This window comes from Euleptes europaea, chromosome 1 (assembly GCF_029931775.1).
Source record: "Euleptes europaea isolate rEulEur1 chromosome 1, rEulEur1.hap1, whole genome shotgun sequence".
In the NCBI taxonomy this organism is placed as follows: Eukaryota; Metazoa; Chordata; class Lepidosauria; order Squamata; family Sphaerodactylidae; genus Euleptes; species Euleptes europaea.
Window position 1 is genome coordinate 29,599,458 of NC_079312.1, and position 18,868 is coordinate 29,618,325.

Consider the following 18,868-nt stretch of genomic DNA (forward strand, 5'->3'; position numbering starts at 1 on the left):
ATGCAGGTGGTGCTTTGCTCTGCTCTCGTCCTCTGCCCTTGTGCCTGTAAGCTGGGTTTTACAGAAGGCAGGCATTTGTAAAGGCAGTTCACAGGGAAGCGGGACCATGAATTCTTCAGGAGATGGCTGACTGACAGTCCAGACAGAGGCCTGGGGGCCAGAAACGCATCTGTTGCACCAGCTGGCCTTTTCACGAGTGGTCAGGCCCTGTTATCTGCCCGGTCCTGTCTAGAAGTGAGAGCCAGCGTGGTGTAATGGTTAAGAGTGGTGGTTTGGAGTGGTGGAGTCTGATCTAGAGAACCGGGTTTGATTCCCCACTCCTCCACATGAAGACTGCTGGGTGAGCTTGAGCTAGTCACTCTCTCTCGGCCCCACCTACCTCACAGGGTGTCTGTTGTGGGGAGGGGAAGGGGGGATTGTAAGCCGGTTTGATTCTGCCTTAAGTGGTAGAGAAAGTTGGCATATAAAAACCAACTCTTCTTCCTCCTTTGCAGATTTCTGCAGTCCAAATCCTATTGCACTGTTGATTAGATGTAACATCTGTTTCACTATGTAATCCATCTTGAGTCTCAGTGAGAAAGGTGGAGTAAGAGTAGCTCAGCAGTGGAATCAGCTGCCTATGGAGGTGGTGAGCTCCCCCTCACTGGCAGTCTTCAAGCAGAGGCTGGACAAGCACGTCAGGGATGCTCTAGGGCAGGCTGATCCTGCATTGAGCAGGGGGTTGGACTAGATGGCCTATATGGCCCCTTCCAACTCTCTGATTCTGTGACTATAAATAATGTCAATAAATACTGTGAAGCACCTATGCCCTTGAGTACTAGGCGTTTACAAATTTGTATATATGTACATAAACATGAGAGAGAGATGCAACGATGTGTGGAATAATCTGTTTTTTATGACCTGGAAATGCTTTTGTTGGCTGTTAAAGGGCAAACTTTTGGAACCTATCTTGATCTAGGATCTAATAGAGCCCTTAAGAGCTAAGGGCAGTAGACCTGGCACTGAAGGGTATCCCTTATAAAAACTGTCGGCACCCTGAACAGTCGCTGGCAAATATAGAGGCCGGGGAGTTGCGGGGGGGGGGGCATTGTCCTACCACCAGTGGGAGCTTTGCATGTTGGCTGAATTGGATGGAAGTAAGTCTGCAATCCCAGGTCTTCCTGTTAGAGGGTTCTACTGAATTAGAACATAAGAAAGGCGCTGCTGGATCAGACCAAGGTCCATCAAGTCCAGCAGTCTGTTCACGCAGTGGCCAACCAGGTGCCTCTAGGAAGCCCACAAACAAGACGACTGCAGCAGCAGCAGCATCCTGCCTGTGTTCCACAGCACCTAATATAACAGGCATGCTCTTCTGATCCTGGAGAGAATAGGTATGCATCATGACTAGTAGCCATGAATAGTCTTCTCCTCCATGAACATGTCCACTCCCCTCTTAAAGCCCTCCAAGTTGGCAATTGTAGGGGTTTGCTTGCAAGCAAGTATGCCTTGGAATTTGGGTACGATTTACAGTGGGGTTTGGTTCCCAGGGCTACTATGCTTGGGCTGGAGCACAGGGCTTGAAGCGGAATGCAGACTTAAACGCACGGCGCTGTCTCTAGCCCAGCCTATGTCTTGCGGCAGTGACGGACCACCTGCCCGTTTCTTTGCAGGATTTTGTCGACGCTCCACTCAGCATCCCCACCTCTCTTACGCAGTCACTGAACATTGACTGGAGTGAGTATCAGGTAAGGCGAGCATGGGACAGCTTTGGCGGTTGGGCCTCCTTGCTAGGGCAGGTGGCAGAGCTTCACCCGCCCCCCCTTGATTCCCGTGTTCTGTCCTAGTACTGCTTTGCACCCACAATGCCATCTTCCAGGGGTCTTCGCCAGCAATTGCCTGCTTCTCACTAGCCTGGCCCTTTTTTTGTTCTTCCCAAAGTAGGTCATCATTATCCATATTTTATAAGCGAATGTATTAACTCGTATGCCCTGTTCTTCCTCTGAAGCTGAGTGCAGCTTCTCTTCGGTTCCCGGGCAGCCGTCTTCCCGGCGGTTTCCAGGACCAGACCTGCTAGGCTGAAGCGTTAGAGCTGCGTCACGTCCCTGCAGCCCATACTGTTGAGCAAAAGGGGGTGCCAAGGCAGAAGGTGATAGGAAGGAAGTAGATTCCTTTGAAATGTGGTGTTGGAGGAGAGTGTTACGGATGCCGTGGACCGCCAAAAAAACAAATCAGTGGGTTGTAAATCAAATCAAGCCTGAACTGAGCCTAGAAGCTAAAATGACTAAAACGAGGCTGTCATACTTTGGTCACATTATGAGAAGACAAGAGTAACTGGAAAAGACAATAATGCTAGGAAAAGTTGAGGGCAGCAGGAAAAAAGGAAGACCCAGCAAGAGATGGACTGACTCTATAAAGGAAGCCACGGCCCTCAATTTGCAAGACCTGAACACATGAAGCTGCCTTCTACTGAGTCAGACCCTTGGTCCATCAAAGTCAGTATTGTCTACTCAGATCACCAGCGGCTCTCCAGGGTCTCAGGCTGAGGTCTTTCCCGTCACCTCCTTGCCTAGGCCCTTTAACTGGAGATGCCGGGGTTTGAACCTGGGACCTTCTGCATGCCAAGCAGATGCTCTACCCCTGAGCCACAGCCCCTCCCTGAGCAAGGCTGTTAAAGATAGGATGTTTTGGAGGACATTGAATAAAAGGGTCGCCATGAGTCAGAAGTGACTTGACGGCACTTAACACACACACAAGGCAGAAACCGTGCCTTTTCCCAAAGGCACCTTGGCCAGTCCGAGGTGGAAAACAGAAGAACCACCCTGCTGGATTAGGCAAAGACCCATCTAGTCCAGCGTCTTGTTTCCAGCAGTGGCCAGCTGGGAGCTAACAAGCGGAGTGTGAAGGGGTCAGCTCAGCCCCCTCCACCCTGGACGTCCCCACCAACCCAGGAGATGGGGTGTGAAATTGACTTACTAAGTCTTCCTTTTTGTCCTTTGAACTGTAGCAGGAGTGTTTTCTGAATACTGCAGCAGTGTTGTAAGGAGGTGGGTGCTAATGTCATGAGCGATATTTGGCCCCCTTTCTGCTCTTGTAGTCTGGGAAACTGGCCATGAACATGAGCAGTTCTCAGGGAGGACCTGTCCATTCCTGCGCTGTCTCTGCTTGTGTTCCCAGAACATCTGAGTGCTTCATGTTCTTTTACCCTCTCTTAGTTTTCATCTAAGTTCTCATTCTGTGTCCCCTTCTGTGACTTTTTGAGTTTATTAATCCTAAAATGCCATATTTTCCCCCTTTTCCCCCAAGCGTCTCTGTCGCTTCTTCCTCGCATGCCTCCTCTCCATGTCTGGAACTCTTCTGAGTAATACAGAGCCAGGGTAGTGTAGTGATTAAGAGCGGTGGTTTGGAGCGGTGGCGTCTGATCTGGAGAACCAGGTTTGATTCCCCACTCCCTCCACATGAGCGGCGGAGGCTAATCTGGTGAACCGGCTTGGTTTCCCCGCTCCTCCACACAAAGCCAGCTGGGTGACCCTGGGCCAGTCACAGCTCTCTTAGAGCTCTCTCAGCCCCACCTACCTCACAAGGTGTCTGTTATGGTGGGGGGGAAGGTGATCATAAGCTGGTTTGATTCTTCCTTAAGTGGTAGAAAAAGTTGGCGTGTAAAAACCAACTCTTTTTTATTTCTGCCGTCCTCCTTTCTTTAAACTTGCCCCTCTTCCTTAGCCTTTTCTGTAGTGTTCCAGAACAATAGCAATCCCCCCTCCCCCAAGGAATCATGGGAATTTGTAAAGGGAGAGGTGCGATCCCCTCCCTGTAAGCCCCTCTCCAAGAACCAGGGCAGCCTGCCCCTTTGGAAGGAGAAGGAGGACGGTGCAGAAATGGGGAAATAACGGTGATTAAGCAGTTGCAATACGTGGCGAATTGTGCCTCGGATGATAGAGGGCTGTCGTTGTCTTCTTTTTTTAAAAAAATTGTTATAACAGCCAACGCAAACATGTCTTACTGACGACACTGACGACAAAGCGGCGGCCTGTACTATTGTGCCCGTGCCCTGCAATTTCACCTAGATTCTGCCAAGCGTAGCACGCTGTTAATTGCATTTTTTTTTTTGAGCACATTCCTCACCAGCGAGAGCTTCACCGCTGAACGTCAGTCATTTTCCTTTTCTGTTCTTCGGCAGCCGGGTGGGGCTAGCTGCTCGATGGGGGTGGGGAGGGAAGAGAGAGCCTTGTCCTCAAAACCTGTAACTGCCATGGCTGGGATTAAGTGAAGCTGGCATAGAATGTTCTTGACTTGTTCGCCTTCGTTTGTAAATCAGCCATGGTTGGGGGGGTGCAGGGGCTTTGCAGATCACAGGTGGCTTTGGTAGAGTGGAGTGGTGGAAGTAGGGGGGGGAGATGGTGGGAAATAAATCCACAGTGTGGGGGCTGTACCAAAGGAAAAGAAAATGGGCAGTGAAGGGCCTTTGGAATTGTGTGGGAGTTTGTGTGCTATCCCCAACCAAACAACGAGCGTCAGAATGGCTTTTGGAAGCTGGTAGAAAAGTGGGAAGGACTGGAGATCCTCTAGAGGGGGGTGACCCCTCTCGCCCAGCATCCACTGCTTCCTGCATTTTCTAAACTTCAGCCTCGAGTGCTAGAAACTTGGATTTTTTTTTAAAAGGAAGATGAGATTCTTGGAATATCATGTTTTGCATTGTCCGCTCCATTCTGAACATAAGAAAGGCCATGCGGGATCAGACCGAGGCCCATCAAGTCCAGCAGTCTGTTCACACAGTGGCCAACCAGGTGCCTCTAGGAAGCCCACAAACAAGACGACTGCAGCAGCATCCTGCCTGTGCTCCACAGCACCTAATATAATAGGCATGCCCCTCCAATCCTGGCGAGAATAGGTATACATCATGACTAGTAGCCATGAATACCCCTCTCCGTTAACATGTCCACTCCCCTCTTCAAGCCTTCCAAGTTGGCAGCCGTCACCACATCCTGGGGAAGGGAGTTCCACAATTTAACTATGTGTTGTGTGAAGAAATACTTCCTTTTATCTCTTTTGAATCTCTCACCCTCCAGCTTCAGCAATTGACCCCGCATTCTAGTATTATGAGAGAGGGAGAAAAGCTTCTCCCTGTCCACTCCATACTATGCCTAATTTTATACCATGCAGACCATCCTTTCTACCTTTTGTATGCCTGTATGGAGCTAAAGGGTGTGATCCTGTATGGTAAGCAGAGGCCAGAATAGTCCCCAGTGCTACCCTTATTCAGATCCGTTTGGACCCTGGTGTGTCGAGCCGTTTTGGCTACCAATAGGAAGGGGATATGCAGGTGACCAGTTAAGAGGAGAAATAATTACATGCTCTCTGGGCTTGGAGGCCACTCTCTCTCCCGTGCTGTTTCGCTCTCTCCTCTCTCACTGCTGCCGGGGAGGGGAGAGCACTGAACCAATCCCATGCCGGTTATTTGAAATGGGTTAAGACTCCGCAGGTAGCTCAGTGGGGTGATTCCAAGACGAACACGTTGTGAAATTTCTCATCAACCACTCCATTTGCAGGTGGAAGCATTCTATTTCAGGGGGTGGGGTGGGGAGGGGGGAAGAGCAGAGCGGATCTTCCTCCGCCTGCCTTACTAAGGGCTCTCCTGATCTCGTGTATATGCGCACCGTCCTAATACTGCAGCATCCTCCATTTTGGGGGCCTCGCAGAAGTGGGTCGGGACCCAGCACGATATGCATGGACCATAATCAGTCTTTCTGAACGTGCTCTGCTAGAGGACTGGAGAGTGATTTCGTTTTTCTTCTTCCCCTTCTCTTCATTTTCGTTCCTGCAAGGGGTCCTGGAAAACCATTCAGTGAAACAAAGCAATCTCTTAAACAATCGAGTAATGAGTCAGAAAATGAAAGCTTTGTTCTTCTCCCCTCTGCTGAACTTTCTTCTTTGCAACTGTGCCCCCCCCCAATTAGCCTAGATCTCTGTGCTTGAAATCCTTCCCGAACTCTGCAACCACGCAACTTCAACTGTTGCAATTAAAATAAATCTTGTTTTGTTATGATGGATATTGTGGTGGCTAGAACGTTTGGGCTTGGATTTGGGAGCCGGGCATTCAGGACTTGAACACACGAAGCTGCCTTCTACTGGATCAGACCCTTGGTCCATCAAAGTCATGTCTTTCACATCACCTACTTGCCTGGTCCCTTTAACTGGAGATTGAACCTGGGACCCTTCTGAATGCCAAGCAGATGCTCTGCCACTGAGCCACAGCCTTTTCTGGGGATCCAGAGTCTCGCTGCATAAGGGTTGGCTTAGCATATTGCTCCCAGGGTGGATGCCCCGAGGAGGAAACCGGATAAGCCTTGAGCTTTTTGGAAGTGATGAATATGCTGAATTTGCACATACTTGGGGACTCTGCTTGATTAGGACGTGATGTGATTAGGACGTGATGTGGACGGTGGATTGCAGAGGATTACGGTGGGGATACCTTAGATCAGGGATATCGAACTCAATTATTACAAGGGCTGGATATGGCATAAATGTTACTTGGTGCATTTACTGCCTTTGCTGATACCGCCATGATGGGAGTGTGCGATTGGGTTGGCAGTAAACCCCCCCAGCAGGGAAGCAACCAAGGAGCGATGGGAGTGGCCTCTTAGGATGAGAGAGATGGCTGCGGTGGCGAGAGAGTCTTGTGAGAGTGGAGGTGGGTTGCAGTCCAGGGAGGAAAGGGATCGATCCACTCCCCGGAGAGCCAATGGGGTGTCGTGGCTAGCGTTAGGCCAGGATTTGGGAGGCCCAGGTTCAAATCCCCACTCTGCCACGGAAGCCTGGTGACTTTGTGTTAGTCACACACACACACACACACACACACACACACACACACTCAGCCTAGCCTACCGCACAGGGTTGTTGTAAAAATAAAATGGTGGTGAGGAGAACAAAATAAACTGCATTTGGGTCCCCGTAGGGAACACATGAAGCTGCCTTATACCGAGTCAGACCCTTGTCCCATCAAAGTTAGTATTGTCTACTCAGACCGGCAGCGACTCTCCAGGGTCTCAGGCAGAGGTCTTTCACACCACCTACTTGCCTAGTCCCTTTAACTGGAGATGCTGGGGATTGAACCTGGGACCTTCTGTATGCCAAGCAGATGCTCCGCCACTGAGCCACAGCCCCTCCCCTTAAGAGAAGAAAGGCAAGGGTATAACTGCTGTCAGTAACGCTTCTGCTTGTGCGAACAGAATGTGCGGGTGAAGCGGCTTAGCCAGTGGTGATCGTGGATTACAACGAGATGTTCCTTTGGCCAGGGTGTCTCTTCACCTCTCCTGTTTTCCCTTTTTCTCTCCCTGTCCTCTTTCAGAGCTGGGACTTAGTGCAGCAGACGCAGAACTACCTGAAGCTCCTGATCTCCATTATCAACAGGGACGGTGAGATGCTGCTGCTTCTTCCTGCTGTGCGGGGGCAGAGTGGGGAAGGGGGATTGACTGCCACGGTTAAGTGCCACTCCCCAGGAGGCGGTGAGCTCTCCTTCCCTGGAGGTTTTTAAGCAGAGGCTAGATGGCCATCTGTCAGCAATGCTGATTCTATTACCTTAGGCAGATCATGAGAGGGAGGGCATCTTGGCCATCTGGGCATGGAGTAGGGTTCATGGGGTGTGGGGGGGAGAGGCAATTGTGAATTTCCTGCAGGGGGTTGGACTAGATGACCCACTGAATAGGGTCTAGGCTTTTTAAAACAATGGGACTAAAGAAGGGTGACGTGATCGGATGTCCTGTTTTTAAAATCTGCTTCTAGCCTGTGATTTGCCCTATCCATTCAGTAACGAACCCAGACAAGGAGCTCCCAACCCAGCTTGGTGTAGTGGTTAAGTGTGGCAGACTCTGGTCTGGAGAACTGGGTTTGATTCCCCACTCCTCCACCTGTAGCCTGCTGGGTGACCTTGGGCCAGTCATAGTTCTCTCCGAACTACCTCATAAGGTGCCTGTTGTGGGGAGGGAAAAGGAAGGCGATTGTAAGCCGCTTTGAGACTCTTTTTCAGTAAAGAAACCTGGGGTATAAAACCCAACTCTTCTTCCTCTTGAGGAAAACATTCAGCTGCTTTGAGTAAAAAAAATTATCGCAGAAAGTGGGGTATAAATGATTCAAAAGAATCTGTGGGCTCAGGCTCTCATGAACTCCTGCAAGCGGTGGGGGAGATTTCCTTACTTGCCCCTGTCCTTGGCACGGTCTTCCCTCCTGGCTTAAATTCATCTCCCGCTTGCCTGAGGTCTCCTAGCAGAGGCTGGGCAACTTTATTTATTCATTCATTATTTCAGCTTAATATCCTGCTCTCCCCTGGCCAAAACCGGGCTCAGAGTGGCTTACAAGGGAATAGTATCCTATTTTGTCAATAAAACCATTGAAACAACATTTAAGATAGCCCTATACAATTATGTAAACCAAATATCCTAAAATTACTTAAGCCGCCTCTAAAGTGTAGAGACTATAAATTACAGCTAGACGAGCAGATGGGCCTAAGTGTCAACTACTGCACGGGCATGCTGGTGCCAGTTTTTATCTGATTATTATCTGATTATTGTTGATAATTTTATTGTAACGTGAAGATTGTTCTAATTGGTTTTTGGTTTTTAAAATAATTTTTAATTGAATTTTAGGGGTACAGAAATTAAAACAGGGGAAGGGGAAAATGGGGGAAACAAGTTGGGGCTTTTCATCCTGAATGCCATACAAGTGACAGAGCTTTCTTCCCCACCCCACACGCCCTTTTTCTTCCCTCTTCCTGCCGGCTCAGCGCAGACGACAGTGGGCTCCTGGTACACTGTATATCCGGCTGGGATAGAACACCTCTCTTCATTTCCCTCCTGCGCCTTTCCCTGTGGGCTGTGAGTACTGGTGGGCAGTGCGATGGGAGAGGATCTTGAGAGGGAGAGGCGGAAAGTGGCTGATGTAGCTCTCAAATGACAGGGGAAAGCTAGACCAGTGCAGTGCAGTGTGTGTGTGTGATGAGAAGTTAAGGTTCTAGAATGTACCCCACCCCATTTTTGTGTTTACATAAGAAAGGCCACGCTGGATCAGAGCAAGGCCCATCAAGCCCTGCAGTCTGTTCACACAGTGGCCAATCAGGTGCCTCCAGGAAGCCCACAAACAAGACGACTGCAGCAGCACCATCCTGACCGTGTTCCACAGCACCTAATATAATAGGCATGCTCCTCTTGATCCTGGAGAGAACAGGCATACATCATGACTAGTATTCATTTTAACTAGTAGCCATAGATAGCCCTCTCCTCCGTGAACATGTCCACTCCCCTCTTAAAGACTTCCAAGTTGGCGGCCATCACCACATCCTGGGGCGCAGGGAGTGCCACAATTTAACTAAGCATTTAAGTTTGCTTAGATGAGCCTAGTATTGCCTGCAGAACGTAGGAAGAGTAGCTGCCGAATTGAGATTTATTCTGTTCACTTGTGTTAGAAAGAAAGGTTACCAGGAAACGGAACCTGACTGGGGTCAGAGGAGATGCAGAGGAACTTCAGTGGTAGGAAGCAAAACATTCACCCTTCCGGCTTCCAGAGCCTCCCCGCTGGGCTGCCGTGGCCTCCAAAGTGGCCCGAGGACCCCCCCCCCCCCGGTCCCTTGCTTGGCATGGGATATCCCTGGAGGTCACAGGCATTCTTGTTTTGTGTGCCTTCCCTCGTCCTGTTTAAGGAAAGCCAGCTTAGCACCTCATCTAGATAGCAGCAGAAACTGTGTGCGTTTTCTATCTTTTTTGTTCCCCTTGGGTTTTAATCTAATTTTCAACTCCCCTCGATTAAAAGCCGAGATTCTGCAGGTGGCTCGGTTCACACCCTTCAAGCGCCCCTCCGTTGTGAGGACAAGAGTCCTGCGGCACTTTTAAAGACGTAACACATCCATCCTGGCATTCATTGTGAGGAACATCCTGTGCTTTTTAATATTTGATTACGGCTCGCCTTGACTCTGTGAAATTTTTCCCCTTCATAACTCCCAGCCCTTTAACATTTGAAGAGGAGGCGTGATTCAGGCCTGACGAGACGCACGGCGATTTCTCTTCTCTCTCCCAGCCGAAGTCAACACAAGGGCACCCCTCAAGCGGTCCATCCTCCTCACTCCCAAATGCCATCCTCTGTTCTTCCCATGAGCCACATCACGTGGGTGCTGGGCATTGCCGAGGATGACCCTGGTAGACTCCAGGCACTTAGCGAGTTTCGCATCCAGGGCTGTGGCAATTCCTAGGCCCATCCCAAGGCCCATCCCATGTTCTGCGGAAGTCTGTTGTGCAATTGGAACAAACAAGTGTTGTTTGCCTGGTTTATATTGGTGGGGTGTATGGAAGTTCACCAGGGCTGGGATTGTCAGGCAATGGAGAGAGGGACGCAGGGTGAATCTCAGGGCTGGGGAGCTGTGCCGTAAACTGAGAGGTTTTTTTTTTTTAAGATGCTGGACATACTAGCTGTGCTGTGCACTTAGTGCTGTTTCTAAATGATTCCGGTTTTTCCATATAATAATGAGATCTAGAAGGTTGCTTTTATGAAATGAATTTTAAATATACTGGGGTGGGGAAACAGTCTTTGAAAATTCCAAATTCTGTGCTGTGTAGTTCTGCAGTACAACTCTTTGGAAGAGAATGCAGGTGTTTTAGGAGTACCCTTTACTGGCTTGAATGAATTGTTTTCCTAGATGGTAATCCAGGGTTTTGTATTTAAAGGAATAAGGGGAGGGCAGCTGCAGCCATTGTAGAGAGTGATGCATTATTAGTTTCTCTTTTTGTTGTTGTTGGACCTAGGATGGGCTGATCCACACTTCCCTGGAGCCTGCAGAAATTCTTTACCTGACAGTGGCCTATGATTGGTTCCTCTTCGGGTAAGCACACTTGAAGGCTGGCCCTGTCTTGGTTAGAAGAAGCGTGGAAATGACAGTCTGCTTGAATGCAGCATTTCCTCAAAACGTTTTGAACTTGCGGCTCTCCTTCTGAGCTTGCCTCGCCCGGTGCCTCTGAGGAAGTGGGCTCTAGTCCACGCGAATTGAATGTTGGAAGAACAGTCTTGTTGGTCTTTCAGGTGCCATGGCTGTTCATTTTTAAGCATAGCTTATGCTCGCACCCTGTTGCTGCATGTAGGAATCTATGGATTCAGTTGCCAATCAGATCATAGAATAGAATCGTAGAGTTGGAAGGGGCCGTACAGGCCATCTAGTCCAACCCTCTGCTCAATGCAGGATCTGCCTAGAGCATCCCTGACAAGTGTTCATTCAGCCGCTGCTTGAAGACTGCCAGTGAGAGGGAGCTCACCGCTTCCCTAAGTAGCTGATTCCACTGCCGAACAACTCTTACTGTAAAAATCTTTTCCCTAATATCAACCTGGTACCTTTCTGCCTACAATTTTAAACCTATAATTGCGAGACCTATCCTCTGCTGCCAACAGGAACAGCTCCCTGACCTCTAAGTGACAGCCTTAAAGAGAGAATACTTAAAGAGAGCAGTCATGCCCTCCTCAACCTCCTCTTCTCCAGACTAAACATTCCCAACTCCCTCAGCCTTTCCTTGTAGGGCTTAGCCGCCAGGCCCCTGATCATCCTGGTCACTCTCCTCTGCACCCGCTCCATTCTGTCCACATCCTTTTTGAAACTAGGCCTCCAGATACCACACTTAAAAGCGAAGCAGAAGAAGAGGAAAAGCCCATGTATTGTAGGAGCTGGCATATGGAACTAGATCCTTGGAGAGACGGGCTCACATCCTCATGCTGCCATGAAGCCCTCTGGGTGCCTATCTTCCCCCTAACCTACCTTGCCTTTGTGCCCTCCTACACTCACTGAAGGAAGTCAGGATTTTTTTTAAAAAAAGAGGTATATATAAAAGGAGAACAAGCACCCCGCCCTCCTTCCCAAGACCATTTGCATGGAGACCTCATTAAAACATATTTGCCACTCTAAGCTGCTTCCCAAGCAGTGTGCAGGTACGCAGTCGTAAGTATTGTCAGGACGCTGTGCCAGGAGGCCGGCGCTTAGCAGGAAGGCTCAAGGCTAACCTACTCTGTGAAGATTGTCTCTCTCGCCCCCTGAGGTGCTACACGTTCTTCCTCTTCCAAATGCTCCTGGGGGTCGACGAGTCTGAATGTATCTTAGGCGGTCTGCAAAATGTCGTTGGGGTGGAAGTCTCTGGGCGAGTTGCCTTTTGTTCATTAATTTCCTGTGAGTTTTGGACTGGGGCTCAATCTTTTATCTGTACTTTTCCCTCCCCCCCCCCCCCCGCATTTCCCTCACAGGCATATGCTGGTGGATCGGCTCAGCAAAGGAGAGGAGGTGAGTGACCTCACAATGGCAGTTGGGGGAATACTGCTAAGGAGCTCCAGAGTCCCGACTCAAAAGTGAATTACTCAAAAGTGTCAGTATTATATGCTGGAAGTGACAATGTCTAGCATGCAAAGAAGAGGAGGAAGAAGAAGAGTTGGTTTTTATATGCCGACTTTCTCTACCACTTAAGGAAGAATCAAACCGGCTTACAATCACCTTCCCTTCCCCTCCCCACAGCAGACACCCTGTGAGGTAGGTGGGGCTGAGAGAGCTCCAACAGAGGTGTAACTTGCTCTTAGCGATGTGACTTGCCCAAGGTCACCCAGCTGGCTTCAAGTGGAGGAGTGGGGAATCAAACCCGGTTCTCCAGGTTAGAGTCCACCGCTCCAGACCACCGCTCTTAATCACTACACCACACTGGAAGACCCACCAGGGGGGCGGGCAAGTGGTCAGCTAGCTAGGTCTGTGAGGTTAGAGACCCTTCCACCCTTTTGTGTCATCTCTTTTCTGTCAGACTGATAATCTAGGGTCTAATTTCCTCCTCCTTGTTGGAAGTAGTCTCTCTCTCTCTCCCCCTCCTTAGCCAGCTAGAGGCAGTCTCTGTCTCTCAGCTTCCCTATCTGAAATGTAATTCCCTAATAAACATTTAACTTTCCCTTCAGTCAGTGAGTCTGGAGCTTCTCTGCGTACTTAGCATTCTTTGCCAACGCTGTATACTCCAGAGAGATTAGAACACGACTTCTGCCCGAGAGAACAAAACCCTTGAGTGGAACGCACGGTGCCCGTGTGCAGAGTAACTTTGGGATTCGGTTTTCAAAGTGAACGCGCTTACAAAAATCGAAGCACTGTGCAATGAGAGTTGCGGGGCGAGGGAGAGAGCAAGGGTGAACGAAATAGGGGGACAGTGACATTTGCCTTGTGAAAGTGGCAGGGCCCTAAATGTCCTCTGCTCCTGGGCTGTAGCCATCACAGGCGATTTCCCAGAAGGCCTTTGGGGTGTGCCAAAAGGCCCCAGAAGTGTTAACGAATATGAGGTGGGGGTGCATGTCAGTGGTTGCGGCCTCCTCCTTTGGGCCTGCTGAGGATAAGAAGCCTTCAGAATGACAGCTCTCAGCAATACATCCCCCCCCACTAGCTCTGTTCTCTTCTTTTTTTAACACCCCTCTTCTTCTTTTTTTGTTCTCGTAGATTTTCTTTTTCTGCTTCGATTTTTTGAAGCACATCACCTCTGAGGAGTTCTCCGCTGCCAAGCCGCTGAGGTAAGAGCCCTGCGTCGGCCACCACAGGGCAGGCTGAAGAAGAGCAGAGCGCCTCACTAGCGCACACTTTTTTCTTCTGGGAGATGGAAGCCCTCGTGTCGTGCCCCAATTCGCTTTAATTTATTCTGCACTCGGAAGGCAGAGGGGAAGAAAAAAAAATGGGGCCGAGGATTGGGGGCACGTTGCGTTTTCCAGGGCTCTTTGGGGCCGGGAGTCCTAAATAAGCGAAGCGGCTGTGTGACGACTTTTAGCACATCTGTGGCTCTTGAGGCAGAAGGGCCTCCCCTGGTCGGCTGCAACCGTTCGTGCTGTGCAGGGGCAGAACCCAGAGCCCACATAAATGACCAAGCAGATACTTTTGGGCAGATCGCAAGCAGAGCATTCTCCTGTTGCGGCTCAGATGTCCTTGGCTTCTAGTAATCAAAAGCCTATTACCCGGTTCCCCTCTTGTCTGCAACCTAGCATGGGATTCCAGTTGCCATTGGACGCAGAGCCCTCATGGTCTTGGGGATCCCTGTATATGTGAGTGCCGTCAAGTGGCTTCCAACTTGTGGTGACCCTATGAATCGGTGTCCTCCAAAATTTCCTCTAGTTAACAGCCTTGCTCAGGTCTTGCAAACTGAGGGCTGGGGCTTCCTTTATAGAGTCAAGCCATCTCTTGTTGGTTCTTCCTCTTTTCCTGGGTAGCCCCTGCCCTCTGCGATTTTGTCTTTGGGCTGGGGCGGGGAGCCATCTCAGCTCATGGCTGCCAACCACCTCTTCATAGGGAATCGGTGATAGGTGAAGGAATCATGTCTGAAGCTCCTGTCAGTGGGCATTACTGGGTGACTGAGAAGGGGAGAAGAAAATTTTCCTCATCGCGCTTGTTCGTAGCAGTGTGAAGCCCTCCCCTGTCTCCTTTTAATTAAAACACCCCAAGCACTTGGCAAAATTGCTCTCCTGTGGGGAAGCCTAAGCCCTTTCTGTAGCAAGGAGGAAGTCTCCCTAGTAAAGAGGACCGTTTCTTCCCCCCAGGGTAACCTTTATGGTGAGGCTGCTGTATATGCTGATTCTGTCATCTCTCTCTTTCTCTCTGTGTGTCCCTTTCCTGCCCCAGAAGGAAGAGTCTGCCGCCTGGATTTACGTTGGAAGAGATCTGTATGCTAAGTGAGTGCCCCTTCCTTCCTTCCAGCCAGTTCCCCCACCCGGATCTGAGTTGGGTCCACTTCCTGCTGGCGGATGGGGAGGGCCGAGGTAGCCGCTTGCCAGGAAGGGAAGTTTAGGGAAGTTGCAAGAACCAGGTTCACAGGAGGGGATGCCAGGTCACCCGTACGTTGTAAGATTTAGCTTCCAAGAAGGACCTGTGTCTGTGGTTCACCCAGCTGTAATCAGTATACATCGCAAAGGGCATTTTGAAAATGTGCGTTAAAATGTTAGGTCTGTGGAATATACTGTTGCAAAGCAAAGAGTTTTCAAAAGAGATCTAGACAACCAGGGAGCTGTGAATGTGCTTAATACCTTATCTATCTATCTATCTCTCTGTCTATCATCTATCTATCATCTATCTTTCATCTATCAATATCTATCATCTATCTATCATCTATCAATATCTATCATCTATCAATGTCTATCTACATCTATCATCTATCTATATCATCTCTCTCTCTCTCTCTCTCTCTCTCATCTCTCTCTCTCTCTCTCTCATCTATCTGATTTATTTATTTATTTAGTGATTTATAGCCCTCCCTCCCCAGCTGAAGCCGGCTCAGGGCGGGTGACATCATACAATCGCAATAATATAATCAACAATAAAATTAGCCAAAAAACCCCTGAATTTAAAACAATAAAATCCAAAATGAAAAACTTAAAACTACAAGATACAAAAATGCGGATGGTGCCTAGTCACTGCTCGCGTTGCCAAATATATGCGGCAGGTTACCCCTCAGTTGACGTTAATATACCCACAGGGAGGGGGATAGGGAGGCCAGCAGATGATGATATCCGTGGCTGTCCTCAACCATAGGATACCAGCTATGATATTCAACATCCTGAGATCATCAGCTTTCATTCGAGAGGGAGTCAGGTTTCTAGCCCTCTTGTTGTGAAGATGAGCATCCCGGCATGTATGCAATGCCTACCGAAACCTCACAGCCGAGAGATTGTTGAAGAAGGTTTCCATTGGTTGGAGGGTAGAGCCATCGGTACCCTGACCAGCTCCGGGCCCTCCCCATGCTTCAGTGCCAAATAAGGAAACCAGGCGAGCATGCTTCGGATGCGTTGTTCATGCAAACAGCCGAGTGCAGCCTTTTTCTGGTCGCAGCCAGAGCTGCGATTGTGTCGAAAGCTATTTATTCAAGGCAGGCGCAGCCCTGGTTATAATTTACATGACAACTCTTTCCACTGTGGAACCTGGTTGAGAGTAGCTGTCTCACATGTATGAAAAGTAGGACTGGGTCCCTCTTTCTTTAAGGTGGGGCATGATAACCATGTTCAAGTACTTGAGGGGCTGTCATATTGAGGATGGTGCCGAGTTGTTTTCTGTTGCCCAAGAAGGTCGGACCAGAACCAGCGGGTTGAAATTAAATCAAAAGAGTTTCCGTCTAGACATTAGGAAGAACTTTCTAGCAGTTAGAGCAGTTCCTCAGTGGAACAGGCTTCCTCGGGAGGTGGTGGGCTCTCCTTCCCTGGAGGTTTTTAAGAAGAGGTTAGATGGTGTCAGGCTGCTATCTCGGTTTCGTTATTGCCTCTGTCTCTGTGCTGTATTGTCTGCCCCCCAAGGTCGCATACCTAGGCCTGGGAACTCAGCTCCTGGGAAACTGTATTCATGCGTGTAATCTCCCGCCTTTCCTGCCTTATAATATCTCCCAGCTAGTGAGCCTCTCATAGCTGTCATTTTATTCGTTTGCACTGTATGCCTATTTGATCAGTAAAAGCCATCTGTTTGGACTCTATAAGACTTTGTGGTGATTTCTGGTTCTGTGGGCCAAGGGCTGACATTATGACAGCTATCTCTCATCTTCACCGTTCTCCTAGCCAGGCTGGAGCCCAGGGGGGTTCGCCTGCCACTTGGATGGGAGCTGTGCAGCTCTCCAGGTGATCTACTACCCTGGAGCCCTTCTCAGAGGACCCTACTCTGTTACAAGACTTAATCGCTGAACTTTTCCGGACGACCCGAGAGGTTTGCCGCTTGAGGGGACTGGTACAGGCGCAGTGGCAATCTCTTACAGGACGTCTCTGGATGTTAACATCGGAGGATACTGATGCTCGTTTAGATCTTCAGGACTTGGATCAATTACTGGACGATGCCCGATTGGCGACTGAGGATTTACAAATATTAACTGGACTTTTGGATAATCTTATTTCTCGACAAACTCTTTCTACCATGGCGGGAGCCCCGCCGGAGGGTTTTTCCCTGATCCCGGATGCGGCCAGCTGCCAAGCTGAGGCCAAGCGAGTCGCTATTAGCACCGCTCTTCTCCTTGTGGAATGTACAAAGGACACCCCGGTAGCCACCTTGGCTCAAGTTTTGACCCCGACGTTTGGAGCCGAGGCATCCGCACTGGCGGTTCGAGTACAACCTCTGCTGGGCGGGGAACCTGACCCCATACTCTTGCTCCTCGAGACAGAACTTTTGCCGCGCATTACGGCAGAGGCTGCCCTAAGACTTGAGAACGCCAAAGTTCTTGCGGATCAGCAAGCCGCCGAAGCGGCTAGGGTCGCAAGAGAGAGAGAGGCGGCGGAAGCAGCCAGGGCGGCTGCAGCAAGGATTAGGAATCAGGCGAACGTGGACACGCGCCCCAAGGACTATGTACTGGGACTATCAGGTCTAACTTTTTCCCCGGCGTTTGTCCCGTCGCGTGCGACCCAACGCGCACGCCGTTTGGCTGACCGACGTCGAGACTCAGATGAGTCTGAAGACGAGGATTTATATGGGGATAGCTCTCAATGGGCCACGAGCTTCCGAACCAGTAAGCCTCATCTTACTGGTGGCCCAAGTGAGGAGGTTCATCTTTTACGAGCCCAGAATCGGGAGCTCTCCGACCGTGTTGATCAACTCCAGGAAGTAATGGAACTTATGCTTCAAGAGAACAGGCAATTACAACAAACCCTGATAGCTCAGAGACAGCCCGTTCCGATACCGGGTCAGGGGGTACCCGTACAACCACCCGCTAATGTGCCTGCTCCACCCTTACCTCCTGGAGCTCCTGTTGCTCCTCCGCCCGGACCACCCGTGCAACCACCTGCTAATGTGCCTGCTCCACCCTTGCCTCCTGGAGCCCCTGTTGCTCCTCCGCCCGGACCACCCGTGCAACCGGGTCAACCCGCGCCCGGCCCTTGGAAGCAACTCAAATTGAGGACTACGTATGACGGATCTCTTGAGACTTTGCCTTGTTTCTTGCATCAAGTGGACAGTTATATGCGAGAACAAGGTCAACTTTTCCCCACGGAAGATAGCCGGGTGCGGTACGTAGCTTCCCTCCTGACAGGCAAAGCGGCTGACTGGATGGTCCTCCAGTTTGACACCCGCTCTCGTGCGATTCGTTCCCTCAACAACTTCATGACTGCCCTGAGAAGGAGGTTTGAGGACCCCTTCCTGGGGGAAAGAGCCAAAACGGAACTCTTACAATTAAAACAAGGCTCTGCTACAGTTCGGGAATTTGCCGATGAATTTCAGCGACTGGCAAGTAAAATTGTAGGTTGGCCCGAGACCACCCTAATCCATCATTTCAGGGAAGCCTTGCATCCTGACATTCTGAACTGGTCTTACATGCGGGGCGATCCCGATACCCTCGAAGGCTGGATCCTATTAGCCGAGGAAGTGGAAAGCCGCCGCCGCTTTATTTCTCTCGTCCGTCAAAAGCACAAGGAGAAGGGCACCCAAAAGCCTCAACCCAAGGCACCACTGCTCGTCCCACGAAATCCCCCACGTCCGCTCCAGGAACGTGAAGCCCGATTTCAGAGGGGTGCCTGTCTTACATGCGGAGAAATGGGCCACTTTGCAGCCGTTTGCCCACGCCGCCAGGAATTATTTCGTCCCAGCACGACAACCCGCGCCCGAGGTCGTCCACCACGCAGAGGCACCGCGGCCACCCGCAGCGCAGCTCCGGGAAGGCCCACACCCTCTGCACTCCATGCCGGGGACCCAGCCTCCCTGCCTGCTTCCAACGACCCCGCCGGGTCTCGGATTACAAGTGCCCCATTGGGGGACAGCTTTCCCTCTTCGGATGAGGAAAACCCTTGGATTTCTCCAGCCTTAAACCTGGAATCTCCCCTCGACTTGTCAAAAAACGGCTCCGGTCTGTGGTGAATGGAGCATCTCCACAGACCTCTCAGGATCTTCCTATCAAACCGAATGCTCCTA

The 18,868-nt window shown here is 50.3% G+C and overlaps 1 protein-coding gene across 1 annotated transcript in view; it reads left to right on the forward strand.

The window, feature by feature from the left end:
• MTMR14 (myotubularin related protein 14) overlaps window positions 1-18,868 on the forward strand; it is a gene marked incomplete at its 5' end in the record, with an annotated part of 106,944 nt that overhangs the window by 35,426 nt on the left and 52,650 nt on the right. Inside the window, 7 exons of the mRNA XM_056846532.1 lie at window positions 1,650-1,724; window positions 7,325-7,391; window positions 8,761-8,846; window positions 10,764-10,840; window positions 12,241-12,277; window positions 13,457-13,527; window positions 14,624-14,673. Coding sequence (XP_056702510.1) covers window positions 1,650-1,724; window positions 7,325-7,391; window positions 8,761-8,846; window positions 10,764-10,840; window positions 12,241-12,277; window positions 13,457-13,527; window positions 14,624-14,673 — 463 coding nt within the window. The remainder of the gene's footprint in view (window positions 1-1,649; window positions 1,725-7,324; window positions 7,392-8,760; window positions 8,847-10,763; window positions 10,841-12,240; window positions 12,278-13,456; window positions 13,528-14,623; window positions 14,674-18,868) is intronic.